Source organism: Ambystoma mexicanum, chromosome 7p, assembly GCF_040938575.1.
Source record: "Ambystoma mexicanum isolate Mex_15411 chromosome 7p, UKY_AmexF1_1, whole genome shotgun sequence".
Taxonomy (NCBI): Eukaryota; Metazoa; Chordata; class Amphibia; order Caudata; family Ambystomatidae; genus Ambystoma; species Ambystoma mexicanum.
The window spans coordinates 737,024,572-737,042,697 of NC_090939.1; the positions used below are offsets into that span (position 1 = coordinate 737,024,572).

The following is an 18,126-nucleotide window of genomic DNA, read 5'->3' on the forward strand; positions in this document are numbered from 1 at the left end:
TCAGAGCCCGTGAAATTCTGAAACGATAATAGTCTGCACAGGCAGAATAACTGCATGTAATACATTTAACAGTTGAGACAAAGCAAATAGGCCTGACAAAGATTCTGCAGTTTTACCAAGTGCAATTAAGGGGCGAGGACAAGGGAGAACAGACAGACAATCTTCAGACACAGTGCATCCGGATCATGCAAGTGCACAGTCACAGGGAGGGGGAGGTCCAAGTGCACCCAGTGCGGAGAGAGACACTCTCAAGGGTTATTACTCAAGTGCAGTGTGGTGAGGGTGGGTGGGGGTGCAGGGCCCTAAGTTAAGTGCGAGAGAGGACTGGCAGGGGTGCCCTGGGCCTGTGAGACTCTGAGGTACACCAAGTGGCCAGTCAGCAAGTTGTAAGGCAGAGGAGAGAGGGAGGGAAAGAGCAGAGAGCTAGGTTAGCAAGGTAGAGGGGGAGAGAAGGAAGAAGGAGAAGAGGAAAGTCTTGAGGAGTCTCCGGAACTTAAGAAGGTCAGGCTCAAGATGGAGAGCGGCCGGGAGGCTATCCAGAGGGAGGCACCTGCTGAGGATAAGGATCTCCATCCAAATCACTGCTTGGAGAACCGGCTCACTTGCAGAAGGTTGGAGGTAGATGAGCAGGGGGCTCGGGAAGGACAGTATTTAGGTAAGCAACATTGCAGGTAAGTAGGTCCCAGGCAACCTTCACAGCAGAGGAGATGGTGTCTTCTTTGTAGGTGGTGGATTTTGAGGGCTGTTAATGTGTAGGTTGAGTCATCTAGAGTCACTGTCAGAAATTTGGTGCATCTGGATATGTCACAAGCACATATGGATGGGACATCTGTGAGGTTTGGGTCTTCCAATGTGTTGGCTTATCTTGTCTATGTTGTCGATGTACAAGTTGTTGATGGCATTACTTTATCGGCAGATTGCAGTATTGTAGTAACTGGCTGGGGTTGTTGCAATGCTTCCAACCATATATGATGGCCCTGCTCTTGTTGGATGCTTTCATGATGGTTGTTGTGAAGCAGTTTGCTTTGACTGTGGCAAGGTGTCCTGCGTCCTGATTGGAGGGCTCTCAGGATGAAAGGGTCTTCTAGTCTGTGGTATTTTCTCCAACACTTTCCTTGTCCGAGAATTGCACGCTTCCCGTCAATGAGTACCTCTGTATACCAAATGTGTATGGCTTATGTTTGTTGAGTAGAAGTTTCCCTGGTGCATGGCTGTTGGTGGTCTCAGCATGGAATAGAGTATGCTGAGCTGGCCATTGACATTCTATGAGAGGTTGGACATAGAGACAAGGTGAAGACGCTTGCTTCAAGTGAATCCATGGGAAAGGTGGAATGGGCAGATGTCACATGACCAAGATCCACTTGCATCAACTGACCAACTACAACATAAAGGTTATTGGGGGGCATCTTAAGAAGGGAAATAAAGGACAGAGCAGCCACAAAGAACTTCAAAAAGAGCATCAAATGGTTATTAGTTGGGAGAGGAAGAGGTCATGTGATGTAGATCCACTTGCACCAGCTGGCCAACTGTACAAGTCAATTAGAATGTATACGTCTTTGTAGGAGCTGCCCGAAACCACCCCTCTCCGTCTGGAAACAAAAGCTGCTGCCTGCCACTTTTCAGGATATACCAAATTTGGTCGAATTCCATTTTACCCCAATTGTTTTAACTCCTTTTTTAACCACAAAAGGATACACCAATTCCCTTTCCTTGAATGACTAGGATGCTACGATATCCTTTAGCAGTAGGCTAATAGAAAATCTGCCACTTGAACATGCAGACAGTCTGTCTTCTATTCCTCACAAATCGCATTACATCAATATAGAGTTTGACACCTTTTATTGGGGGAATCCCAACAGGGACCTTTGCCCTCCGATCCATCACAACTTCTGGAAAGGTTGTATTCCAAAATTACTGCTGCCGTTGACAAGGTTACGGGTAGAAGGCAGAATGAGTGGTTCTCCAGTGTGTTAAAAGATGACAAAAGTAAATTAAGAGTCTTGGAAAGGGCCTGGAGAAAAAATTATGAACAGCAGGCACAATGTTTGTACAAGCGACGCCTACGAATGTATACAAAAACGTGCTGATTCAGGCAGAGCAGAGACATTTCTCGGCTCTCGTATGTTCTAGCTCAAATACTGCTCAGGAACGTTTCAGAGCCTTGTCTGAGCTCTGTCCCCCAATGGCTTTAAGGAAGTCTTTCATCCCTTCTCAAACTTTCTGGATAAAATCACTAAATTCCAATATGTGTTGAAGGAGACCGAGCTGTGGATAAAGGCTACGTTCTTGGATGGCAATTTGCAGGCGCTTAGAGCACCGGGGGGGATTGTTTTCTTCATTTAGTTTACTTTCTGTACCCTCCCTGCAGGAGGTGTTGGTGACTCGCCATCTGTCGGGATCACCACGCGACCCCTGTCCGGCAAGGACTGTAAAGAATGTAAGAACTTTGATAGCCTTGGATCTCTGCCTCTTGATGAATAGTTCTTTAGATACAGGTGTAGTTCCAGCATGATTTAAGAGTGTGTGACTCCTTTACTTAAGAAAACCTTTGGCCTCAATCAAATTTCTAAATATTGTCCAATTTCTCTGCTTCCATATCCTAGTAAGCTGCTGGAAGTGGTAGCCGCACCACAACTGCAACCAAACGTGGAAGCTCAGAGCCTGCTGGATACATTGCAAGCAGGTTTTAGACCAGGATGTAGTACTGAAATGGTAGTGGTTGCAGCAATCGATGACCCGATACGGTTGGTTGACTGCAGAGGCACAGAGGTCCTATGTGGCTTTCGATACAGTCGGACACTCTATTCTCTTATCCGGCCTCTATAATTGTGGTATCGGAGGCAAGGCCCTAGCACGGCCAACATAGTTTCTGACCGACAGAGTTCAGTCAGTAGTGCTACCGCCATTTGAATTGGCTGTTGAGCTGGTGTTTTGTGGCGTGCCCCAGGGGTCAGCTTGGAGTTCTCTTATTTAATCTTTACATGAAACCCCTAGTGGACCTAACTAGATCATTCAAGGTTAGGTTTTATATTTAGGCTGATGACAAATAACTGATTTTTAAAGTGGGAGAGGCTGTGGGATTCCAAGCTGACATGCCAAGGAATGCCCGGAACATTATTAGTCTGTGGATGAATACAAATCTAAAATGTAACATTAAAAAAAACTGAAATGTTATATTCGACAACTGTGGCTAAGCAGAGGTTTGCCAATTATGAGGATTCGTCAGTGTGGTCTTGGCCGTCTCTGTTCCGGCCTTCTACACTAGCAGCCTGCCCAGCTCCAGCTACCAGGGTTAGCAATGTGCGAGTCTGTCTGGATGATTAGTTATCTCTCGATGGCCACATTTCTCTAGTTTGTAGTTTTTGCTTCTTCCACCTGCTCTCATTGAAGAGATTCCTGGATTACTTTGTGTTCCTCCATAGGATCCAACTTCTGAATGCTTTTTCTTATCTATCAGATTTGATTTTTGGAATGCCATTTATCTGGGATTGCCTAAAATGTCCATACCCAGAACACAAAGGGTCCAAAATGCAGCTGCAAGGCTTTTGTTGCATCTGCGCCATAGGGACCATATATCTTCAGCCCTTCGTTATTTACGTTGGCTCCCGGTTGAACAACGTATAAAGTATAAGGCTGTCTGCATTACTCCTAAAGCTTTTCACAATTCTGCCACGTCTTTTCTGAGTAACCGTTCCAACATTCTCACACTTCTAGAGCACTCACTTCTGCGGGCACTCTCGTTATCCCGAAATGTAGATATGAAAGATCGGGGTGGCTGCTCTTCCTCTCCCGAGACGGCAACGCTTCAGAATTCCCCGCCCTCGGCCCTCCACCGCATTACAGACCAGGTAGACTTTATACACACATAGGTCCTTGTTTCCACCATGATGGTGGTGTTGGCCGTCAGCTCTAAGGGGTAGGATTTCCTTTTGCTTGTGAGGGTGGTACACGGGAACCACCACCAGCATTTTGCTTTAAAAACATTCGGCAAAATGGGATTCAACCATTTTAATTTGCGCATATATCATGGATCCCCGCTTTTCAGCCTCAGGAAGTTCGTGTATTCTCTATTCAATGCTGCACGTGTTTGGATGTGAGAAACGGGTCTTTTACTTGCAAGGGGTTTACAACACAAATGCTGCTTGTCATTTTAGCATTATAGCATTCGTTTTGGTTTGTTTTAATCGTATCAGTTTGCTAAATGGATGTTGCAAATAATACAGGCCTCCATTACATGTCAATGCTATTTAAAATGTGCAATCTATCATTACGACACCGCGCTGTGTCTTTTTTGATTGGTAAAAATGCATTCATTTTGCATTGTGCCTCTTTCCAAGTCACATGGCAAGTAGAACACTTCCTTAACTTGCGGTGGAATCGAGTTGCTTCCTACGAATTCTGGAAACTAAGCCACGCCATAAGGGAAATTACTTTTAGATGGGAATGCTTTCATAATCTTTGGCAAAGAAGCTCTGTTACTTCCATCCATCGCTAAAACGTAATTACTCGCTGGAGCATTTTCCAGATCTCAACCGGTGGTGGTGGCGGCGGCGGCCTTGTGCGTCTTAAGTGCAGCTTTCTCAGAGGAATGCATCCTTTTCTCTGCCCTGAAGACACATGCATTGATCCGAATTTCTATAGAAGTACAAATGTTTGTAGTGAAAGCTTATAACCGGATTTGGCAAGTTTAGCTGCTGACCTGCACCTCCAAGTAGGACTGACTTACTCTTTGCTGGAGTTAATCTCCTTCTAAGTGGTCCTCCTTACCTTAAGCTCAAACCAAGCAGCGCTTCGAAGAGTTGAATGAAATCCCGTGTAGATGGGAGCAAAATAATTGATGCAACGCTTTTTTCCAAAATTAACTCCTTTTCTTATTCACAACCCAAAAAAGTACCCACAACTGTTGGCGGTCACTTTTATGCATATCACTTATATACGAATATCACTTAAGCACAACGGGAATGGATAACCTTTTATTCTTTCCTAATGGAACACAGAGAGAAAAGCGTCCCTTTTCATGGGAAAGTGCTGGATAAAGGTATCCCAAAATTCAGTTCCAAGCAAGTCGGGGTGGAACTTTTGAATGTAAATGTGCTGGTCTCCTATAGGCTTAAGCTAATCGGATTCTGTTGGCCGCCCAGAGCAGGGTTGAGAGGTCCCCTGTAACCAAGCAATGGCTGATTCCAGAGGTGGACTGGCATTCAGGGAATTGCAGCAATTGTCCACTGGGCATCAGCACCCTGAGCCTCTTTTTGTGGGTACTCTAGTTTTCTGCTCTTTTGCCCTCTCGCCCATGCACCCTACTCCCTTCCTTCCATTTCTTGTCACCCCCCAGATCCCTCTGTTATGTTTAACTGCTGTTTAATCCCAATATGTTAACAAATGTGCTTTGAAATTCACTATTTAAGCCACTTTTTCCATATGTTCTTTGTGGTAGAACTCTCCAACTCCTAGTTGGAACGGTTGGGGTAAAATGGGGTCAATTTGAAAAACCTTTCCAGGGCCCCTTTGAGTGCTTACATACTGAGTGCTCACCTTTTTAAAAATTCAAGCAGTTAATCATCTCTATTGAAACCTGGAAGTATGTTTTGTTTCATTAAGTTAGTCAACTTTTCAAATATGAATTCACAGTGCGTGTACTTCCTTGTTTTTGACAGTCTACTTTGGAGGAAAAACAGATGCATTTTGTGAATGTTTTAATCCACCTATTTTCCCGGTTTAACATCTGAAGATATGCATCCCCAATGTGGTCATTTCTCCTCAAAGGGAACCATGTCTGTTTTGCCTATCCTGTTTCTGTAACCTCATATGATGTTAGGTTCACTTATAAGGCCCCGTTGTTTCACAGAAAAGTCAAACAAATGATAGGCTAGAGTATTTGGTGAGTGGGAGTATTTCTTGGCTGATCGGTCTTCGAACGCAGCGCAAATCAATGGAAGGCATGTTGCAGCCTGTCCTCGGGTTAAACAATCAAACCTATGCCAATCATCTCGACCCATTGCACAATACATAAGGCGGTGGGAGGCTTGGTAAGTTTGCTTGATGTGTTGAATGGGATTTTGATGGATGCATGATATAGTTGTGTCAAACTGGTGATGGCACAGGTGTATAATTTGGAAACAGAAAAGCTGCATTCCACCGTATTAACAAAATTGTGTGATTGGGCAAATAATAATGATTTGTTTTTTATATATTGCTTACATTTAACATAAGCTAGTGGGCTGGACACCTCTCCGGAGGTGGAGTTTTGTAGGCCTGAGCCTGGCACTCATGCCGATTCTTCGTACCGGCGCCTTATGACGAGGGTCACCGAGTACTTAAGATGGTCTGCTCCTCCGGGGGAGTTTGTTTAGGATGACCTTACGGATATCCTCGACATTGGTCCACCAACTGACCCGGTACTGCCGTTTCATATGGCTCTACAGAGGTGGGTGGCAGCGGCTTGGACTGCTCCGGAGAGTCTCCCGGCAGTGGGCAAGCCTTTGCTGCTGAAATACCACCCAGCCAGTGGTGACCCCTGCTACTTGTCCAAGCACCCAACTCCGGAGAGTTTGGTGGTGCAGGCGGCTATGGCCCCGCCAAAGCAGGCATTGTACCCTACCATCCCTCCTGATAGGGACGACTAGCGTTTTGACGGCTGGGCAAAGAAAGTGTTTTCTGCAGGGGGTATGGCACTTCAGGCAGCCAACTCCATATGTGCCTTGTCATGTTTCACGCACACTCTGTGGAACTGTGTTTCCTTGGCGGCTGAACATATTCCCGAAGGGGACGAACGGGATGGTTTTCTTGCCATGGTTCAGGATGACAAGGATGCCATGTGTGAGGCCGTTCAGTCGGGTTTGGTCATGGCAGATTGCGTCAGCCGGTCCATGGTGGCGAGCACTGTGATACGCAGGTTTGCGTGGTTGCGGAAGTCGAGGTTTGCTCCTGATGTGCAGGCCCGGCTCCTCAACATGCCCTTTGACGGGGAACATCTTTTTGGCAGCAAGGCTGACGAGAACCTTGAGAGGTTGCAGACCTCAAAGGCTGCAGCGAAGTCGTTGGGCACTGCAGTTTGACAACCTCTGCCTTTTTGTCCTAGGGGAGAGCAATGGAGGGGAGGTTCCTTTTGTTATTACTCATCCTTTGGTAAAGCGAGAGGAGCTGCCAGTCAAAGCGGCCACCGTAGGAGTGCCAGAGGTGGAAAACAAGGTACTTGAGGTGCCAAGGCCACTCGGGCTGTTGCCTCTTTGCCATCCGGCAACGCCGCAGCTGCTTCAGCTCAGTCATGAGGCCATGTCCTATGGTTCGCCGGTTGGGGGAAGGCTGGCACAGCATCTTGCAGAGTGGCGCGCCATTACTTCAGATGTATGGGTTCTGGAGATCATAACCCACGGCTACCGTCTTCCTTTCCAGCAGAGGCCTCAAGACAATCCACCGGGGAATCTCTTTGAAGACTCCGGATCCGCTCGTTGCGCAGGAAATTCAATCCCTGCTGGAGAAAGGCGCCATAGAACTGGTGCCTGTAGCGGAGAGGAACAAGGGATGGTATTACCCTTATTTTTTGATTTCCAAGAAAGACGGGGGATTGAGACCCATCATGGACTTGGGCAGTTTGAACAAACTCCTCAGGAAGGACAAGTTCAAGATGGTTACTCTCTCTCAAGTCCTCCAGGCCCTTCAACTTCAGGACTGGTTGGTGTCTCTCGACCTCAAGGACGCTTATTTTCAGGTGCCGATCCATCCAAAGCACAAGAAGTAGCTGAGGTTCGCGGTTGGCGACTTGCACTTTCAGTTTCGGGTCCTGCCGTTCGGATTGACATCCGTCCCGAGAGTCTTCACCAAGCTCATGGTAGTGGTGGTTTACGCACCTCAGGAAAGGGGAGATTCACGTGTTCCCCTACCTGGACAATTGGTTGATCAGAGCGCACTCTCCCGAGCAAGTCCTGGATCATCTGTCAGTCACCTGCCACTCCTGCCACAAGCTGGGCTTCTCCGTCAACTTAAAGAAGTCCCATTTGACACCAACTCAGAGGTTCCAGTACATCGGAGCAGTGCTCGACACGTCCCTGGCGCAGTGTTTTCCTCCCCAGGTGAGGGCTCATCACATTCAGCAGATGGTGCACAAGTTTCAACTTGCCCAGACTCTCTCAGCATTCGAGTTCTTGAGACTGCTCGGCCTCATGGCATCCTGCATTCTTCTGGTGCCAGAGGCCAGGTTGCGGATGAGATCTTTGCAATGGGCACTCAAGCTCCAGGGGTCTCAGTCCTCCGGCAGGATGTCGGACCCTGTTCAGGTGCCGTCTTCGGTCGCCCAGGACCTTCTGTGGTGGGCCGACAAAGGCAATCTGATGAGGGGGCGCCATTTTGGCTGCCCTGGCCGGAGGTGACGATCGTGACGGACGCATCCCTCACGGGATGGGGAGCTCATGCCAACGAGTTGACAGTCAACGGTCGTTGGTCTCTGTCGGAGTCCAAACTCCTTATCAATCTGTTGGAACTGAGAGCCGGTAGGCTAGCCCTGAAGGCTTTTCTGCCGACTGTGCGAGGAAAGAATGTCCTGATCCTGACAACACGGTGGCCATGCACTACCTCAACAAAAAGGGGGGGGCAGGGTCACTTCCTCTGTGCAGGGAGGCGATGCAGCTCTGGTTCTGGGCAATCCAGCAGAAAGTTTCGATCTCGGCAGTTCATCTGGCAGGAGACGAAAACGAGACGGCGGACGCTCTGAGCAGGCAGAGCGCGATCTCTCACGAGTGGTAGTTGGCTCAGGAGATTCTCCTGGAGATCTTCACCCTTTGGGGGACCCCTCAAGTGGATCTCTTCGCCTCCAGTGTCAACCGGAAGTGCGAGAGGTTCTGCTCGTGGGAATTTCCTCCAAACGGAGCCTTATAAGACGCGTTCGTGGTGGAGTGCTCATTCCCACTGCTGTACCCGTTTCTTCCAGTCCCCGTCATCCCGCAAGTACTGCGGAGGTTACGGAGGTTCGGTTCCCAGATGATCCTCAATGCTCCGGCGTGGGCCCGGAGGACGTGGTACCCGGACCTTCTCGACTTGTCCATCTGCCCTCCACGTCGTCTTCCCTACCGAGACGATCTGCTCTCACAGGAGGGGGGGTCAGGTTCTCCATCCAGAGGTCAGATCCCTCAACCTTCACGCTTGGTTTCTGAAAGGTTGAGGTATAGGGATTGGGACCTCCTTGAAGACGTGATGGAGGTGTTGCTTTCGCCCAGAAGGCCCGCAACAAAGTCCCTGTACCGTTGCCGTTGGAGAAAGTTCTGCGACTGGTGCAGGGTTTAAGAATGTGGATCCTTTTGCATGTGAAATTCCCATGGTTCTGTCTTTTTTGCTTTCTTTGGCCCACAGGGGACTTCAAGTGGGTACAATTAAAGGTTACCTGGCGGCGCTGTCCTTATTTTAGCGCTCGTCTGAAGAGTGTTCCTATTTTAAAATTCCTTTTAATTTCTCAGTTTCTGAAAGGGCTCACTAATGTGTTCCCTCCGTCACCTTTCCAGGTGCCCGGTTGGGATTTGAACCTTGTTCTCAAGTTTCTGATGGGTGCTCCGTTTGAGCCTTTGCATTCATGCCCTTTGAGACTGTTTACTCTTAAAACTGTATTTTTGGTTGCGGTCACTTCCGCTCGCAGAGTGAGTTAGTTACAGGCACTTTCAGTTAAGCCACCCTTCACTGTGTTTCATAAGGACAGGGTTGTCCTTAGAGTTCGTCCTTCTTTTCTTCCGAAGGTGGTGTCGGAATTTCATTTAGGCCAGAAGGTTGTTCTTCCAGCATTTTATCCTCCTCCACATCCTGGTAAGGAAGAGGAGAGGCTCCATAGGCATGATCCTAGGAGAGCGTTAAGCTTTTATATTTCACGCATGTCCCGGAGTGGACGATCAACTCTTCATTGGTTACGCTGCAAAGTGTTTTGGACAGGCTGTGACGAAACAGACTTTGTCTCGCTGGATTATTTTGGCTATCTCTGAGTGTTACCGCTTGGCAGGTAAAGACCTACCGGTCGTCTTACAGGCCCATTCTACCAGGGGTATGGCTGCCTCTACTGCCCTGCAGAGGGGTGTTCCTATTCGTAACATCTGTGATGCAGCCACCTGGGCTTCAGTACATACTTTTGTATGTCACTATTCCCTCAATTCCATCCGGGGGCAGGATCTGGCCTTTGGCAAGGTGGTCCTTTACTCCGCAATTTGATTGGGCATGCTAAATTTCTGTTTTCTAAATTCTTTGCCCACCTCCTTCCATTGGTACTGCTTTGGGAGTCTGTCATAGATATGAAATGCGTCGGAGGACCCAATCCCCTCGAAGAACAAGTTACTCTCTTACCTGGTAACGTTCTTTCGATGGATGGTCCAACGACGTATTCCATATCGCTCCCTCCCTACGTTCCCCGCTACAGAATTTCTTATGTGATTGCAGCTTATGTTTCTGCAAGGCTTTGTGTGTCAGACTGGCAGAATACTGGTGGCACACGTTCTGGGAAAAAAACTACAACTGAGGCTACGGGCGTTGTGCGTCCTACTTATAACATCCAGTGACGTCGGCCGTCGGAGGAGGTCCGCAAGGCCGGCGTATCGACATCATCGACACAGGACGCAGGCGCTGAAGATTTTCTGAAGCAGCACAGCTGTGGTGATTACTGTCATAGATATGGAATACGTTGTCGGACCATCCCATCGAGAGAACGTTACTAGGTAAGAGAGTAACTTATTCATCACTTTATAGTGGTAGCGTAACCATATTTTTCATAGTGTACTTGGAAACAATGCTATGTGATGCCACTTCCTGTTTTGTCAAGGGCTGTAAGGTCATGTTCCCATCACTTCCGTGATGTCACTTCAGGTGGGTGGGGAGGGGGGAGTGGCAGGGGTGGCGAGGAGGAGTCGTCAGATGACAATCAGTGCCTGTGATGTCGTCAGAGGTCAAAGGTCATAGGGTGTCACTTCTGCTACCCCTGGCATTTTGGTGAAATGTCCCTGCGTGTCGGGCCTACCAGTTTCTCCTGTTTCTTAGTAGTCCCTCTTTAGGGGGTGCAGGGGAGGGGGCATCTCTGTGTAAGGTCTCTCCTCACAGTGCTATCACTCATACCGCATTCGTTTTCGGGCTGCTTTTCCTTTTTTCATTACTTGCCTAGTTACGAGGGGTGCGGGCACTGTTCAGTCGGTTTCATTGTGTTCAGAGCTGAAAAGCCAGGTTTTGAGAAGATTTCTGATTTGTGTATGGTCCCCCATAGTTCGTATTTCCCTGGGAAGAGAGTTCCAGAGTTTCACGGATAAGTAGGAGAATGCTGATCCAAAGAGTTTTTCTTTGTCTATTCTTTGGGTTCTTGGGTTCGTTGCAGGATCTCAGGGTTCTGGTTGGTTTGTAGATGGTAAGTTTCTTTTGAATAAATGCCACTCCATGGCTGTGTATTTCTCTGTGCGTTATGCACATTGTTTTGAAAGTGATTCCTTTTTTGACCGGCAGCCAATGTAACATCCTAAGAGCGGGTCTGATGTGATTTCTTCTATTGAGTTTAAGGAGAAGTCTGCCTTCCGCATTTTGTATTAGTTGCAGTTTCCTTAATAGGTAGTTTGGCATTCCGAGGTATATGCTGTTAGCATGATCTATTCTAGACAGGATGAGGGATATGATGGCCTGTGTTTTGTACGTGAATGAGAGGAATAGTCACATTTTTTTCATTGTTTGTAGGTGGAAGAAGCACTTCTGGATTATTGTATTAACTTCTGGATTATCGTATTAACTTGGGGTTCTAGTGTTAACTCTTTGTCCATGATGATTCTGAGGTTTATTACAGCTGCAGATGGTGTCAATGCGTTTCCCAGTTCTAGACACCATGGGATCAGCTGAAGTGACTGTTAGGAATACTTATCCACTTTTATTGCAATCAAATGTTGTGTGTGAAAATTACCATTGAGTAGCTGAGGAATAAAAGGCTATTTTCCCTTACTTTATTCTGCTAACATTTTATGCAGTCTCAACCTGCATAATCCTGACTAGAGCCCTCATTCTGTCTAGGCTAGGTTACTGTAACGCACTTCACATAGGTCCCATCATATACATCATTAGGAGAATTCAAATTCTCCAAAACAACACACTTAGAGCGGCACTTGGAATACTTAGAAGAGAGCATATCTAAGAGATTAAATGACAAAACAACTGGCTTTCCACTGACAAAATCCAGCTAAAATGGGTGTCGCTGATCCACAAAGCATTGAACAATGCAGCTCCCAGCTACCTCTCTGAGAGATTCCACAGGCGGACCTCAACCAGACCATCTAGACTAGCCAACTCAAACTGCCTCTCTATTCCCATATTTAAGCTATCTAAAGTCGGAGGCTGCAGCCTTCCTGTTAAAGCAGCCCATCTTTGGAACGCCCTGCCACACTCACTACGAGAAGCCCAACCCTACCTGAACTTTAGGTCCAACACTCTCCTGGCTTAAATCTTCTGACCAGCACTGATTGCGGCCATCCCCACCTATACTACTCAGTACATCCATCTTCTATATAGCCACCTCTCAGCAATTCAGACCCACTCACTCCTTATTGAAGGAGCTGCAATCTAGTGTAAGGACTGTAAATATATATGTTGCATGTGTGGCATGTATCTACATGTACTCTACTTGTGTACATTTGTAACTAGGATGTTTTTCCCTTTATGTAATATGTAACTCTGTAACCTAAGCTTTGTACCTTCCTGTAACTGCTGCACCCTAATACCCCAGGGTCTGGTGCGCAATACAAATAAACAAACCTATTTACTGTGACCTGGAAGCTCCTCACACTTTCACTCCCGACCATGCTCCCGCAGCCACAAGTGCTGGGAGGAGCGGAGCCGTGGAGTCACTCCCCTGAGGGCCACCCGCAGACGTGATTTCTGTTTTGTTGCTGCAGAAGGAGGATAGAGTGGAGGAATCTGCAGTCCACTTGTTCTCCGCCCCCTCTCTCCCTAATAAAGAAAGGGGGAAGGGAGGGGTGTGTTGGGGGAATCGGGCATTGGGGCCAGAATGTGAAAACTTGGACGGAGTGACGTTAAGATTGCATACAGCCAGAGGCGTTGCTGGGGGGGCTAATAGGGCTATAGCCCCTGGTCTTTTGGTTGTAGCCCCGGATAGAATCTCAGGAGCTACAACCAAAAGGCTAGCTAGCCCCCGGACCCGACAGTTCCGACATCAGCGTAGCCCCGGGTCTTTTCCAGACCTAGCAACAGCAATGCCCTCTGAGTTCAGAGAGACCTCCAGGTACTGAGCAAAGTCCCTGAGTGCACCCAGAGCTTCCCCTAGATTTAATTCAGAAGTGCCAATGTCGCGCATGAAGTATGCAAAGGGATGTTGCTGCCTTTCAGCCAACAGCCACATTTGAGGTTTATGGTCTTTCAATCAAATCCGTATCATCGAAAAGCAAACCCATGGAAAAAAAATACAACAAAAATAAATACACCGAAATGCTATCTTAACATTTAAAAGTACGTTTTCATTGAAACCTGTCTATCGAATAAAGGAATGGACAAGTTTCGATGAATATGCACTTTGAAAGGTAAAATCTTTAAAGTATTTCGGCACTGGGCAGTTTCTTGTAACATTTTCTTTATTGGGGGGGATTCCACCCCACCGACCCCACCAACCCCCAAGGGCACCCCATCTAACCCCAACCCTAACCCTAATCGAAATCCAACTAAATATATTCAATGAAAGTGCATATTGATGGAAATGACTTTCAATGAATACATTTTGTTGGATTTCAATTCGATTAATCAATTTTCGATTAGTCCAGATACCCACATTCGATAGTCCACAAGTCTCTAAGAGAAGGCCAGTGGAGACTCCATCCACAACCAAGGATTATCCTTGGGACAATGGCGCTCATGAATCATGCATGTAGGTGTTATGATCACTGCAGGGGATTCCATATTGGATTGCTCCCTTTGAGGACAGAGGGGCTGGTGTAGAACCTGGCAATACCTCCTTATGGGGAACATGTAAAAGTGGCAATGGCTTCTTGCCGGGATACTGAAAATTGGCCATCTATGAAAACTCAGGCATTTTATAAATGAACAGTACCACATACTGGCCCAGTATAGACATGGGCAGTACTTGTATATTGAGGCAATGTGGAGAATGTGAATATTTGCTCACTGTGCAACATGGAATATGGCCGGATCTACTTTTCTTGGCAATGTGCAAACTGTAGTTTCTGTGTTACTGAGCACTGCGGGGATTGGCAATGTAGAATCTCTCAGTTTCTGTTGCTGTGGGCAATGTGGAATTTGAGAATATTTGCCTTACAACAATAGCGGAAACTGTCAATCTGTTTTTTTCAGCATTGTGGAAACTTCGATCTGCTTTTCTATGAAATATGCAAGCTAGAAATATTTTCTCACAGGAGAATTGAGTAATGGTCCAAATTTGATCTCGACACTGTGGAACATGTTCTAGAATGGGCTTCTGGACTCCAGTTGTAAGTGTCCTAGCTTCAGTGCCAGGGACACATCCTGTGGGTGTGAATCACGTGTGATAAAAAGTGGGTTAAACCTGTTTTCTGCACCGATTAACTCAATTATGATGGTGAAAAAGTATCATTTGATTCCAAATGACCAGTATCCAAACCGTTCTACCTGCAATACTGTGCTTATAGTTCCAGGAAGTATTGATTCTGATAAGCAGAAGCTTCTGTATCCATGTCATTCCACCCCAACTCTACCTACAGTCTTTTTTTTATTTTTACCGACACCAAAGTAACGTTTTGAAAGTTATGATCTCTTTTGCTTTATGGGTGGAACCCACGTTGCCCTCCTTCTTGTCATTTTTTTTTACCCATTTTCTTTTTTAAAACCAATAAAAACTTTTTATTGCAAAAAAGTAAACACCACTAATGTTAATTTTGTATTAATGAAAAGAGATCCCGATGCCTTAGCAGTGATATAATGATATACCACCAAGGGTATGCAGTGATGCCATCGACTGCAAAAAAAGTCGTGGTCTTCTAGTTCAACTCGCCCATATCGATTTGGGGTGGCAAAGTGGGGGTAATATGGGGATGGGGCAGGTAGGACGCAGGGAATAGGAGGACCCCCACATTACAAGAACAAAAATTGACATAGAAGAGACAAACTAGAAGACCACTAAGTAATTGTGGTCGATGGAATCGCATAGAACCGTCCTCAAGCTTTTGTAGTGATATCTTGAATTATATTTTGTTGTACACCCCTACATGCCCTCCACCTTACTGTGTGTAATGTTATATATTGCACTTTGCTGCATAATTAAGCCGTGCCTTTTTTCTGTTTACAGGTGGAGTTATGTAGGTGTGGACCGCCTTCGCAGATCTATGACATTGCAGACTCTGCTGGCAACAATGTAAGCTCTAGCTCAGCAAAGTCTCTATATTCCTAAAAATGGAGGATCTTTACAAAGACTCTCAGAACCTACCCATGGACGTGACCAACCCTTCCTCTACTCTTGCCAACAACAAACTGGAGAATGGAGTAACGCAGTTAATCACAGCAGAGACCTGGAACATTAACTCCACCGGCATGATGAAGAAAGCACTGCCGCCCTTAGTGACAATGCCAGCTACATCCCTTTTAACTCCTCCAGGCGATTCCCAAAACGGGGTGGCTCTGAAAGTAGCTGCAACGGTGCTCCAGCCGATTTGTTTAGGAGATAGTCCGGTCGTCCTCCCCATACATTTGCAGGTGGGTGGAAGCACAGCGCCTCAAATAAACTCAAGTGGTACGCCCTATGTGATGACTACCCAGGGTCCAGTGCCACTGCCACTTTTATTGGAGCAGCATGTTTTTCAGCACCTAAATTCACCATTGGTGTTGCCTCCAGGCACTCAGTGCATTGCAAACCCCATCCAGGGCCATTTATACACAGGTCCATCAGCATCTGTAGGACAGTCTCCGGTGCTGGACCAAAAAGCTTCAAATCAAACGCAAGAGTCTGTGTTACCGCCACTGTTTCAAACGCCTGGCTTTGCAGCTGTCCTCCAGGATTTGTTTCCATCTCAGAGTTCCATGGGCTCATCCCCTTGTCAAGCATCTCCAGACTACTTATCGGCCAACCTTCACTCCATGCCACCCCAGGCCTTCAGCTCGCCCCTTTCTCCGTTGGTACCCCCAGCGACTCTTCTGGTCCCTTACCCTGTCATCGTTCCCCTCCCAGTTCCATTGCCTATCCCCATTCCAATACCAATTCCTGTTCCCCACAATGCAGACTCTAAGCTGAATCCCGAACTTGTGAAATGTTCCACAAGCAGCCTGTACCAGTGCAAAAGCACACAGACCACTCTTGAAAAGGAGGAATTCAAGCCCTTCGACTCCACGCACAAGAGAGAGTTTACCCAATTCACTCGCCATACAGTCATCAAAATGGGCAACGAAAACGAGGCTCTGGATCTTTCAATGAAGAGTTTGCCATTGATAAAAAGGAAGATTGAAATGAGTCCACCACCTTACCACGAGGACGGAGTTTTAGATCTATCTGTCCCGTCGTACATGAAAAGTGATACACCAAGCTCCCATTCAGAAATGCCTGCAGCGTGTGGGTTCTTGCAAGAGAACCCAGGCCTTTCAGTAGAGAAGAACTCCAGCTCTGTGGCCCAGTTTGCCTCGCCGGTTAAAACCCAGGAATCCCCAGTTCACGTGGACAGCAGAATTCTGAGCACTAGCCATTCCGAGTTGCTCAGGCAGCAAAAGTGGGTGGCGGATCAAAGCAACCGGGTGGTCTGTGAGCCGAAGCCCGGCAGCAACAGTGAGGCGTCGACCGCTTCGCAAACAGCAAAAGTCATAGTATCTGTTAAAGACGCTGTGCCTGCCGTTTTCTGCGGAAAGATAAAAGGGCTCTCTGGGGTGTCCACCAAAAACTTCTCCTTCAAGAGGGATATGCCCCAGGATACAGGACTGCATGGCTACGATGGCAAGAGCCAACCAGAAACCCGGGAAAATGCAGACTCACTTAGAAAACCTATAAAAAATAGGAATGTAAAGTTAAAGAAAATTGGCACACAAGAAATACATATTCTTCCAATCAAAAAGCAACGATTAGCCGCCTTTTTTCCAAGAAAGTAATTATGTGCTGACTTTTGTTTTTCTAAATTGTAAGAGGAAGTACGATGTCAAAGATGCACTTGATTATGCATATAAAACTTTAAATATCTTTGTAAGTTATTTGGGTTGGGAGAGGTGGGATTTAAAGGGTGCCAAGTGGGGGGTGGGGGGGTGGGGAGGGAGATGACCGTGCAATAATATGTTCAGAACAGCAGCAGAGTCAACAAAGCGTTATCTTTTTACATTCTTGGCATTTACTGAAGCAGTAAATATAACAGACAATTTCACAACCAAACATTCACATTTCTTGCTGCTCGGATGAAGCATTGGCTCAGACAAAAGAGGGTGACGCTATTTCCACTGCCATGAAGAGCTTTGATGGTGTAAGTCCTCCTCATGGGTAGATTGAATATTTAAAAAAATAAATGTTTGTTTGTGTTAATGTTTTGTGGAATTATGTAATTGATCAACTGTCCTTGTTTTTTTCAAAAATCTTGGCCAACCATCAGTAAGCTTTGTCAATAAACAAGTGGTCAACAACGCGAAAAAAAGTAATTATCAGCTTGTCCTGCTCTTCACCATCCTTGCATAAGGCGGCTAAGCCCACACATGGAGGCAGGCCTATGTTCTTCGTAAAAGGTTTTCCACGATTTTATACGGTCTGAGCGTTCCCCCAGATAAGAGATATCTAAGCACCACTACACGCCTAACCACAAATCACTGTTTCAAATATTTAATCTATGCCTGGGGTCTGCAACATTTCGCTCTCCAGACTTTCATAGTCCAAATTACATGGAAAGCTGCACATTGTACACCCCTGCCCTATGGAATGACAGTACCTGCCTCCATGTAAAAATGCATTTAAGATACTTGGTTTTCCTTTTCGTCTTTTCCATTCAGGGGGCGTTGGTCAAACAGGATCCTTCTTTGGGCTTAAGTCATGAAATGGAATGGGAAATATAGCAATTGGGCAAACCAGGTGATTAATGCACCTAGGTATAATTTATCCTAAAACGTTGCTCTAATCTAACTGCCATAAATGGATTGCTGCGTGTGTGGGTGTATAAGAGGTCATGCCCCAAC

At 46.6% G+C, this 18,126-nt stretch overlaps 1 protein-coding gene across 2 annotated transcripts in view; it reads left to right on the plus strand.

Moving 5' to 3' along the window:
- RAI2 (retinoic acid induced 2) overlaps positions 1–17,594 on the plus strand; it is a 247,535-nt gene extending 229,941 nt beyond the window's left edge. For both annotated transcript variants that reach the window (XM_069636830.1, XM_069636831.1), the window contains exon 2: positions 15,284–17,594. In XM_069636830.1, the coding sequence (XP_069492931.1) occupies positions 15,388–17,064 (1,677 nt within the window). In that variant the 5' untranslated portion in view covers positions 15,284–15,387 and the 3' untranslated portion in view covers positions 17,065–17,594. The remainder of the gene's footprint in view (positions 1–15,283) is intronic.
- The last annotated feature ends 532 nt before the right edge of the window (positions 17,595–18,126 follow it).